Source organism: Peromyscus eremicus, chromosome 8a, assembly GCF_949786415.1.
Source record: "Peromyscus eremicus chromosome 8a, PerEre_H2_v1, whole genome shotgun sequence".
NCBI classification, from domain to species: Eukaryota; Metazoa; Chordata; class Mammalia; order Rodentia; family Cricetidae; genus Peromyscus; species Peromyscus eremicus.
Genome location: NC_081423.1, coordinates 4,780,456 through 4,791,360, shown reverse-complemented (window position 1 = coordinate 4,791,360; position 10,905 = coordinate 4,780,456). Strand labels below are relative to the sequence as shown.

The following is a 10,905-nucleotide window of genomic DNA, read 5'->3' as shown; positions in this document are numbered from 1 at the left end:
GGAAACCTGTCATCAGATGCCATGGCCAAGATGTCAGTGCCTTCTTGCCACTAGAAGGCAGGATCAGAACCTCACAGGCCCTCCACCCACCTCTTCCCGCTCAGGAGTGTGTCTGCCTAGATGCTGACAGAGAAAGCACAGGGACCTGAGAGCAGAAGAGCCGGGGCCCTCCAGCCATCCGAACACATGGCTCAGCCAGGATCCCCATCCGCACCGGATCCCCATCCGCACCACCTCACAATCCTGCAGCTCCCCTACCCCTGAGGCTGCTGGGCAGTAAGAGGCAGTGCAGGGATCCATGCCCAGGGCCCACTGTGCTGGAAAGTACTCAGCTTTTACTCCAGGACCTGTCAGGGTGTGGTGCAGGGGCCAGAAGAAGAGGGTACAAGGTGTACTTCATTTGTGTACAGTGAGGAAGGCCGGGGCCTACTGACGCCATTCTTTTTTTTCTTTTTTAAGGTGATGAGTGTGTGTGTGTGTGTGTGTGTGTGTGTGTGTGTGTGTGAGAGAGAGAGAGAGAGAGAGAGAGAGAGAGAGAGAGAGAGAGAGAGAGTAAACCAGAGAATAATGAAATAGGTCCTCTCCTTAAATCTTTACGTAGGATCCAGGGATTGAACTCAGGTCACCAGGCTTTTCAACAAGTGCCTTTACCTGCTGAGCCATTCTACTGGCCCCAAATGAACCATTTAAAAGTATGTCATTGAGCCAAACCTACAAGGTCATGTGAGTCACTTCTAGCCAGCAGCAAACCCCACTCATCACCCAAATACCCATACCTGTGCCTGGTGGACAGCTGTCCTCTACCTCCCTGCAGAACTTTAAGAACCAAATGAGGTTTGGGCCAGAGAGTTGAAGTGTTTGCTACACACGCCCAATGATCTGAGTTCAGTTCCCAGAACCTGTGTAAAGGTGGAAGAGAGAGTCACTCTACAGAACTGTCCTCTGACCTCCACAAATAAGCCACGGGCGTGTGCTCCCCCCATTAGTAAATAAATAAAACAAACATTTAAAAATGAGCCAGGTGAACCTGACCCCAAGGGACAATAGAGTACATTGTGTGAACAAGGTGTCTGACCTCCCTACCTGGTTGTACCAGGTCTGTCCCTTCGTGGCAGGTAAAGACAACCCCAAATGTGGAAAATAATTTTCTCTTCTCACTCGTAAATTCTCAGCTAATGGGTCTCCTTCACCAGACATCACTGAACCCGAGCCTAGCACGGGCTTATGTGACACCCCTATCAGGACACACATGCCACCAGCTGCAACCTCACCAGCTGTATGGCGCTGAAGGGATGGAGCCAGCAGCTCCTTACATGCCCATCTCAGCTGTCCTGGGTTCTCTCCGTGAGTGCCCACACCCCAAGCTTGCCCTCAGAGGAGTGCCAGGAATGCCAAGTAGTACTGCTGGGTGGAGGGAGAGTTGGCCACATCTCGGGGACACAGAGAATTCCATCCATGGGCACGTCTGAGATCACATGATACCGAGAAGGTGCAAGCAGGGACTGGAAGCCCAGCCCCCCTCCCATATCAGACCAGGAATGTTCTGTATGTCTTCAGAGAGGAACAGAAGGAATCCGCAGCAGCCCTTAGGAATTTCAATTGTGTTCTGACCCCTCCATCCAGACTGCATGAGGGGGGCACTTGTCGAGAGCACTTTCTGACCCACAGGAGTGAACAGCTGAGACTTTGTGTGACCGTGACGCACTGGCATTTCTGGGCCAGGCTAAACAACGCGGGCACTTTACTCTCAAAGCCTATACCCCAAATAACTAGACGCGGGGTGGGTATTTGAAGTACCCAAGTGAAGCCACGGCCAGCTCATCTCCATTGTTGCAGTGGGCAAGTGGTCTCACCTCCCTGTGCCTCAGTTTTCTGAACTGTAAAATGGGGCGGACAGTGCCCATTTCATGGGGTGAGTGTGGGGTTACCTGGCCGAGTGCAGCCCTTGGCATCCTCCTCAAAGTCTGGCTGTTATCACTGCTGGTGACTAAGGCCTCTGGAGGCTGGAGAAACACTTTCTCAGGTCAGCGGCTGGGTAGGGCTGTGGTGCCCTGCTCCTGTAGGGAGCCTGTGTAAGTGCAGGTTGTAACTGTGTAACAAACCGTGTGACTACAGTCTGCCAGCAGCCTTGCAGACGGTCGGCCGCTGGCTTTTATTTGGGAAGCTGAGATCAGCGGTTTAGATTGCGGACACGTGTATCTAGGTTGGACTCTTATCTCCCTCATTTATTTACTGTGACTGTAGGTGAGTTCCTTGCTATCTCTGTACTTTAGTTTCTGTAGTTTTGTTTCTTAATTACAGTTATCTATGTGCGTGTGTGTGCATGTGTGTGTGCCAGAGTACACATGTGTAGTGGTCAGAGGACAACTGCAACCACGTGGGTCCAGGGATTGAACTCAGGTCATCAGGCTTGGCAGCAAGCACCTCTGCCAGCTTAGCCATCTTGCCAACCCTCTTTTTTTTCTGATTTACCACCAAGTTTTACCAGTGTTCACTGGCTCTTTTCCACGGCACTACGGAGAGCTTGGCTTCCTCCTGCGGGCTCAAGAGGGGTGCAGGCTCCTTCTGTCTGCAAAGGCTCCTCCCACTGCTTGCTTTCTCGTGCCTGGAGAGTTACAGGAACCTGTTTTCTTCTTTGACTTTAGGTTCTGCAGACGGCTTTGTGGAATATTGGACTTCTGCCCTCTTAGTCTGTCCTTGGCCACTGTCTTCACAAGTGCTGCACGTGGCAGCTCAAAGAGGACACCGGCATGCACACGGTTTCACAGAGGCGCACCTTGTAAGCATGCTGGAAGTCACCGTCGGGTTGGCTCGCCTTTCCCCTTCATTCCCATCAACCCAGGGAGAGAAAAGGTGTTTGTCCAGACGGGCAATGGAAAAGAGAGTGAATGGTGGCCAAGTTCAGGAAAGACAGGAGGGCAACGCCAGTGGGACTTCTGACAGACTGATTCCATTAGGGTGTGAGAGAACCACAGAGCACTCCACACTGGACGGAGTGACTAGGCTGCAGTGCGTTTTCGTCACTGCTGTGATAGTTTGTGAAATGTCCCCTCCAGGCTCACGTTTGGAATGTTTGCTTCCCCAGTTGGTGACAATATCTTGGGAGGCTCTAGAACTGTGGGAGGTGACACCTGGTTGGCAGACATACATCATTAGGATGAGACCTTCCAGTTTGGCTGGCTCCCTATTCCCAGGTCCACCATGATGTGAACGGCTGCTCCACAGGCTCCCGGTCCGGGCCGTCTCGTCCCTGCCATGACGGGCCTTCCCTTCCACGAGTCAGCCTCTTCTCAGATGTGTTCGTCACAATGGTGTAAAAGTAACTGATGCACAGCACACAGGAAGGGACTCTGGGTCAGGGATCAGATGTGAAGGCTAGGCCTGGGTTCACACTGGGTCCGGTGAGGCTTCCCTGGAGGAGAGCAGGCTGAAACACATCGTGGAGTTTCAGACCTGGTGTCTTTCCTCTGACTCAGCCATTGACAGAAGAAAATTCACATCACCAGGAGATGTGTGTGTGACATCCATCTGCAAGGAGAGCCCCAGGGTGCCCATGAAGTTCAAAACAGGGCATCACTTCCCCTCGAACTGGAGTTATAAACGGTTGTGAACCACCATGTGGGTGCTGGGAACCAAACCTAGGACCTCTGGGAAAACAAGCGCTCTTAACAGCTGAGCAGTCCCTCCAGACCCTTAAAATGTCTTGTCTCAACTCTCAGGACTTCAATTTTCCAGAGGGACCAGGGGTTTCCACTACTTCTCTCTGCCTGCTCTTTGAGACAGGAACTCATATAGACCAAGCTGGTGTCAGACTCCACGTGTAGCTGATGATTTTGAACTTCTGATCACCCTACTTCTACCTCTTGAGTGCTGGGATTAAAGGCATGCTCCCTACACCAGCCCACTTTGTGGTGTGTGTGTGTGTGTGTGTGTGTGTGTGTTGCATGAGTTCATGAACACCACATGCCCTCAGGCAGAAGAGGAGGACATCAACTCCCTTGGAACTGGAGTTACAGACCCTGAACCTCGATGTTGGTCTGGGGAACCGAGCCCCTGTGCTCTGCAAGAGCAGTATGCTCTCTTAACTGCCGAGCCATCTCTCCAGACCCAGCATCCCCAGTTTTATGCAGTGCTGGAGGATGGAACCCTGGGCTTCATGCATGCTAGGCAAGCTCTCTACCGAGAGAGCCACATCCAGACTCAGAGTTCCGAGTTCTTATAAAACCACAGCAAGAAAGGCGTGTGCATGCCAGCGAGTGAGGCCTCTGAAGCAGGACAACCGGGAAGCGTAAGAAGTGGGGAGGCCCACGGCAGAAGCAATGCTGCCGACCCTATCAGCCACGCCAGAGAATGTGGCTGGAAGGTAGACAGGTAAACCCTTCTTTCCCCGCCACAGAGCCCTGGATAGCCTGGAACTCGCTCAAACTCACAGAAACCTGTCTGCTTGCCTCTGCCTGGAGTACTGAGATGGAAAGTGTGGGTCACCACAACCAGCTCCTTCTTAAAAAAAAGGAAGAAACTCAATGTGCGTATACATGCACATACATGCAGACTTCATTATTCAAGTGCCAGAAGGGATGTGATGGCTTCTTAAGCCTCTACAAATAGGGCCTGGTCCCATACCCACCAGCCTCCTCAGTCCCCATACTGTGGACTTCGTCTCTTTCCTCATGGTTCTTCACTTTTCTCTCTCACCAAAATCCCCTTGAGTTATAGCACCAGTTCCAGTCTTCTGGACATGCTAAAACACTGGGTTCAGACACACACACACACACACACACACACACACACACATACACACACACACTCCTTAGAGACTGGTGTTTCTTGGAGTCAGCTGGACAGCAAGCACCCCTCCTGAGCCAACTAGGAAAGTGGGTCAGCTGGGAATTCCTCTATAGCCTGTCAGCCTGTTCTTGGGCCTGGCATGGGGCCAGCTTTGGGGTTGTTGCTGAGATTTCCTGCCATAGGCCCTGTCAGCAGCAGGGGCACCACCCTGTATAACTGGTTAGCAGCACACTAGCTTCTGAGAGCCACAGTGTGTGTGTATGGGGTGGGGTCCACCATTATCTGGTCCTTCACTGTATTCGGCAGGTGGGTCTGGGGCTCACTTTGCCCACCCTCAGTACGACCACACTTCTTCTCAGGTATTACCTACCAAACGCAGGATGGAGTCCTATACATTTGTATACACTGACTGGCCACTTGCTAGTCACTCAGTGAAGTATTTCTGACACACCACTGTGTGCAGGGACTGAGGTCCAAAGATGACAGAAGTCTCAGGCACCCTGGCTCCCTCTGCTTGGTCTTTTCCCAAGTTCATCCAAAACCTCCTAAGCACCTGTTTCTCAAAACCCTTATGCACAAGCCTCACACTATGGTTTCTACTCTATCATCTACTAGATCAGTGGTAACCCTGCGACCCTTTAATAGAGTTCCTCATGTTGTGCTGACCCCAACCATAAAATTATTTTATTGCTACTTCATAACTGTAATTTTGCAACTGCTAATAATGTAATATTTTTGGAAACAGAGGTTTGACAAAGGGGTCAAAACCCACAGGTTGAGAACTGATGCATTAAGGATGCTTGACTCCCAATCTATAGGACACAGCATCAGATTAGAACTCAAGGTGTACTGTAAAAACATGGTCAGTCCATGCTGCTAGTGCTAAATTGAGGAATGGATTCATTAGGGGAGCCAAAGGGGATTGTGCACATACACACACACACACACACACACACACACACACACATACACACACTAGCACTCAGGTGGCAGAGACTGGATCAACAAAATTTGAGTCTAGCAAGGGCCACATATCAAGACCCCTATCTCAAAGAACAAAACAAAAATTTGTCAAAATAAATAAACAAATACATACATAAATAAATAAGATAGATCCATTCTAACCCAGTGGAATGTGGATTGGATTCTGGACCAGAAAGAGAAAGTGGATGAAAAAAATCGGTGTGAGCTAATAAACTCCGGAATTTAGTAGATTGAAATGCATGGATATTAACTTCTAAGTTTGGCAAATTCTCTGTAACATCTAAGATGCCAGTAATCAGAGAGCTGAGTGTGGTGGCCCAGCCTTTAATCTCAGCACTGGGAGGCACAGGCAGGAGAATCTGTGAGTTAAAGACCAGCCCAGGCTAAACAGCGAGACTCTGTGGCACCACCTCGTCTGGCTTTTTAACGTCGGTCCTGGTGATCTAGCTCAGGGAAGCAGGCTTATGCAGCAAGGGTTCAGCTGAGCCATCCATCTCCCCTGCCCAGCTCTGCTACTGTGCACTTGTCTGTATAATCTGAAACTACTAGGGATGAACCTGGCATCTTAAGCATGCTAGTCAGAGAAGTCTGATTTTAAGGACCAAGTCTGATTGATCCCCAGCTCATATTCTGAATTCTTAATAGTGAGGAGAGGAAGGACACAGAAGGGAACAAAGGAGAGAAGAGGGAGGAGGAAGGACGTCTCCTGCATTCTTGGGGATGCCCCAAGGTTCCAGGTTCGGTCCTTGAGGAATCCCATCCTATCTCCCAGGACCTCCCACCAAGCCTTAACCCCCGGGAACTAGCTCAAAGAGTTTTGATTTACTTCGGTTCTGTATCTTCACATTTTCATGAAGACAGGAAAGGGAGAAAACCACTCTTTTATTTTCTTTTTCAGCTTTTTTCCAACGTTATGCCATTTAACACACCTGCGTAGAGCAGGAGCCTGGGCAGGAACAAGGTGCAGAACCGCCACGGCCGGAACCACATGGGGCGGAACCACCGCAAGAGGCGGGGCCTCCACAATGTGCCGCGCCTCCGCAGGAGGAGGACCCGCCGCAGGGGGCGGGGCTGCCACAAGGGGCCAGGCTGGCGCAAGGGCCAGTGCAGGTGTAGCCCACCAGGCGAGGCGTGCTGGGGAAGGTCTTGCGCATGCGCATGCATTTCTCCTTGTCGATGCATAAGGTGTTGGCCTTGATGGCCAGCTCGTGCTCCAGCCGGGACTTGGTCATCACCAGCAGCTGTAGCGTGTCTTGCGTCTCCCGAAGCCTCAGCTTGAGAGTCTGTAGGGTGTCGTCTATGGTGAAGACCTCGTTCACGAGCCTGGGGTGGGGCAGAGAGAAGCCTTCGTGACACACCTTTCAGCACAACCACCCCCCTGCGCGGCGAGGAAGGTTCCCCTGGGTGGCCACAGAAGTGCAGTCCTCAGTCCTGGAGGGGAGGACAGATGGACCAGCACCTCTGAGAGGGTCACCCAGGCTGACAAAGCATGAAGGAGGCAACAGATGGAACGAAGGGCAGAATTTGACAATAATGTAACCCCGAGTCTGCCCCCAGGACGGGCAGTCCCGCCCCTGCTTCTCCAACCCCAACTGAAGACAGGTGTCCACACCAAGGGTCCGCAGCAGCGCTGTCCACCATGGCCCAGAAGAGGGAAAGACAAACTGTGGCACAGTCACACTGAAAAACTACTCACTGTAATACAAGGAACGATTCATTCTGTGTGGTTTTGTCTCTAAGATTTGTCATTATGCTGGCCGTAGTACATTGTCTCCACTCTAGTGCTCAGGCTGTCCTCCTGTCTCAGGCACTCAAGCACACCTGGCCTATTATGTGACGTGTTTTGCCTTGGCCACCCCTTTCCTGTCCTAGGCCCGCATAGTCCAGGCTGACCTCAAATTCTCTACACACCCTGAACACCTCATCCTTCTTCCTTCGCCCCCAAGTGCCACCACCACCTGGCCATGTCAGGTGTATTTTAAATGAGTGTTGGCTACTTTGAAAACATGGTCTCTGCTGGTAACAACACTCAGGGCTAGCCTCATTTACATATGAGATGGGGTATACGGTGGCTTTTGCTCAGGTCCCTTTTCCAGCTGGAGCACACATCCATGCTGTGTTAGCTCTTCTTGGCTCATAGGTTCACATCTCAGAGAATTAGGGCTCCTAACCAGTGGAAGCCACTTGTCCTGGAAGAGAGACCCTCCCAGCAACCCACAGCCATTGGCCATCTGACTCGGATACTGAAGACTTTCACTACAGCACAGTGAAAAGACCCCTGGAGTGGACTGTGTGCCTCCGAGATGTGAGGGGGTGGATCTGAGGACAGCCCCCACATTGTCCCATGCCTTACCCTATACCCCAGGATCTGCCTCTGCAGAACTTGCCAAAAGTACTGGAAGGGGCTCTGAGGGGGGAGTTTGGAGTACAGAAAAAAAGATGAGATGAATGGGTCGTGTGGGGACCAAGGAGGAAAAGTTTCAGGGCAGTATTGCCAAAAGGGACTCTGAATTAGCCATGCTGTCTGTGTATGATGAGCCCAGGAGCCACAGGGGCTGAAGAACACCTGAAATGTGACCTCTTGATTCAGAAACTGATAAAACAAATAAAATAAAACTCTCTATTCACTCTATTCATAGTCTACATTTTCAATTAAACTTTAAAAACTTTTCAAGACAAGGTCTCATGTAGCCTAGGCTAGCCTCAAGCTCTATGTAGCTAAGGAAGACCCTGAACTTCTGGTCCTCCTGCCCCTACCTCCTGAGCATTCTATGCATTGTGGTGTTGGGGCCCAAACTCACTAGGCAATCACTCTACTGATTGAACTACATCTTCAGCCCATTTCATTTAGTTTAGAATACGTTCAATTTAAGGGGACGTGGTTTAGTTGGTCAAGTGCTTGCCTAGCATGTGTAAGGCCCTGAGTTCAATCCTCCGTTCCACATAAAAAGAAGAGTAAGCAACCAAGCAAGCAGGAAACGAAGAAGAAAGAGGCCCAGGACAGAATGATAGTCTCTGATGTCATGGGCTCCAGGACTGTGGAAGCCACTGGAAGCCAGAGAGAGGCATGACCCCCTGCCCTATGCTCCTGAGCCCCCTTCCTGGAGACTCCCATGAGCTTTGCACCCTCTCCTGTTGTCCACAGAAGCAAGTCCACTTAGTTAGCAGGGTAGATGGGTCTAGCCAGCCAGGAAGGACTTGGGCTCTTTGCAAAGAGAGAGTTTGGAGAGGAACAGGGATGCAAGCAGGCACCTCTCCCATCAGATCCTGGAGTGAGAGATGCTGAAGGAATGAGAGGCCAGAGCTGTGTCTGTCTCTGCTGGCAATGTCTTCTTGGCCTTTCAGAGGAGGCAGGAGGTTCCTGAGCAGACATGCAGTGCTGAGGGGTGGAGGAGCTTCAGAGAGAGACAGTCAGGATAGAACCCTGAGATAGAAAGCTGAGATGTGGGACTGGGTGTCCTAACTCACGCAGGATCTGGTTCTCAGACCCAGGGTTCCTACTGCAACCATATTCTAAAGAGATGCTGCATCCCTCACTTTGGCTACCACACGATTAAATTACAGTTCCCAAGAAACTGAAGTCCCCTGCCCTAGGAGTTCATGATGAGGGAAGGAAAAGGCTGAAGACAGAGGAGGAGCACAGGACATTTCCCGCAGTTCCAATCATCTTATCAGACCACCTTGCAGGAGAGATAAGAGCTCAGTGATGGGTCAGACCACACCGTGACCAGGGCTGCTATGCAGTCCTCTTGTCCTCTATTTAAACCTAAACCTCATGACGGGACCAGAAATGGGCACACTTGGTAAGTCTCCCGTCTAATTGGCCTGTTAGATGAGTAGACAAACCCAGCTTGTTAGAACTGCCAGGGTGAGCCCAGGCTCTGCCACCAACTCCAGTAACAGTGACGCTTCTGAGACCCCACTCTTCTCTTCCTGGACTCCAGCAGTCCCACCACAGCTCCACTCACTTGAACTGTGGTATGTCCCTGCAGAGCTCCACGTTGGGCCGTCGGGTCCTGCATGCCAGCCTGGTCTGGGCCACCTTCAGTGGACACTCCTTGGCCATGATGGCCCTCTCCAATAACATGATGGTGTTCTCTGCCTGGAAGATCTCCTGCAGTATCTGTGGGGACCAGAAGACTGTTACATCTCCCAGAATTCTCTCACTTCCTCCTCTTGGGGAAGGCAGGGAGCTGAAGTCACCTCAGGGACCTCTAACCTAGCCTTTAAATTCTTCCTTGTCCAACCCTGAATGAACACCTTTGGGGCAGGGACTGGGACTGGGATGACCTTGAGAAGCTGTTGCTGCCATTACTGCCTGTCACCATGACACTGAGCGCTGGTGCTGGCCCAGTACCAAGAGGAATTTGGGTTTTGAAACTCTGCTGGAGTGAGCCAATCATTGTTCAGAGGGAAAAGAGGGAGGGAGGGATGAGGGAGGGAAGAAGGGGGGACGGAGGGAGGGAAGAAGGGAGAGAGGAGGAGAAGGGAAAGGAAATAAGGAAGAAAAGATGTGTACTTGGGGGGGGGGGGTTCTAAAATCTACGCATAGACACAGGTTCCCCATATAATGCCGCCTTTGTCCCACTCTGTGGAAAGGTGGATCCCAGCAGAGGCAAGAGGGAGCCCGTTGGGATGAGAAATGTTTCATGTCTTGATGTGTGTAGAGGTTTCAGAGGTGTGAAACTGGAAATCTCATTAAAGCTCACTGGCTGTACACTTTCTTTTATCAGACTGTTACACCTCAGTAGAGAGGCTGGGATGTAGCTCGGTGCTAGAGGGCTTCCTCAGCATGCATGAGAAAATCAGAAAAAAGCCACACAGGAAAAGATTGGTGAAGAGCTGACACTGATGGTGGGTTCGTGGAAGTCATTCTGTCTCTTTCTATACTTCTATGTGTTTGAAAATTTCCACAATGAAAACAATAAAAGAACAGGAACTGAAAATGTACGTGCAAAGCCCTGGCTTCCATCCCCAATACCACATAAAATGGGTGCTAACACACTCCTGTAACCCTGGGGACTCAGGAGATGGAGGCAAGAAGTTCAGAAGTTCAAGGACATCCTTAGCTACAAAGTAAATTTGAGACTAGCCTAACCTAAAAAATTAATACACAAATAAAAATAATATAAA

The 10,905-nt window shown here is 50.8% G+C and overlaps 1 protein-coding gene across 1 annotated transcript in view; it reads right to left on the bottom strand.

Moving 5' to 3' along the window:
• Window positions 1–6,635: 6,635 nt before the first annotated feature.
• Window positions 6,636–10,905, bottom strand: part of Tekt5 (tektin 5) — a 43,294-nt gene continuing 39,024 nt past the window's right edge. The window contains exons 6-7 of the mRNA XM_059270007.1: window positions 9,741–9,895; window positions 6,636–7,095 (exon numbers count right to left, since the gene is read on the bottom strand). Coding sequence (XP_059125990.1) covers window positions 6,693–7,095; window positions 9,741–9,895 — 558 coding nt within the window. The 3' untranslated portion in view covers window positions 6,636–6,692. The remainder of the gene's footprint in view (window positions 7,096–9,740; window positions 9,896–10,905) is intronic.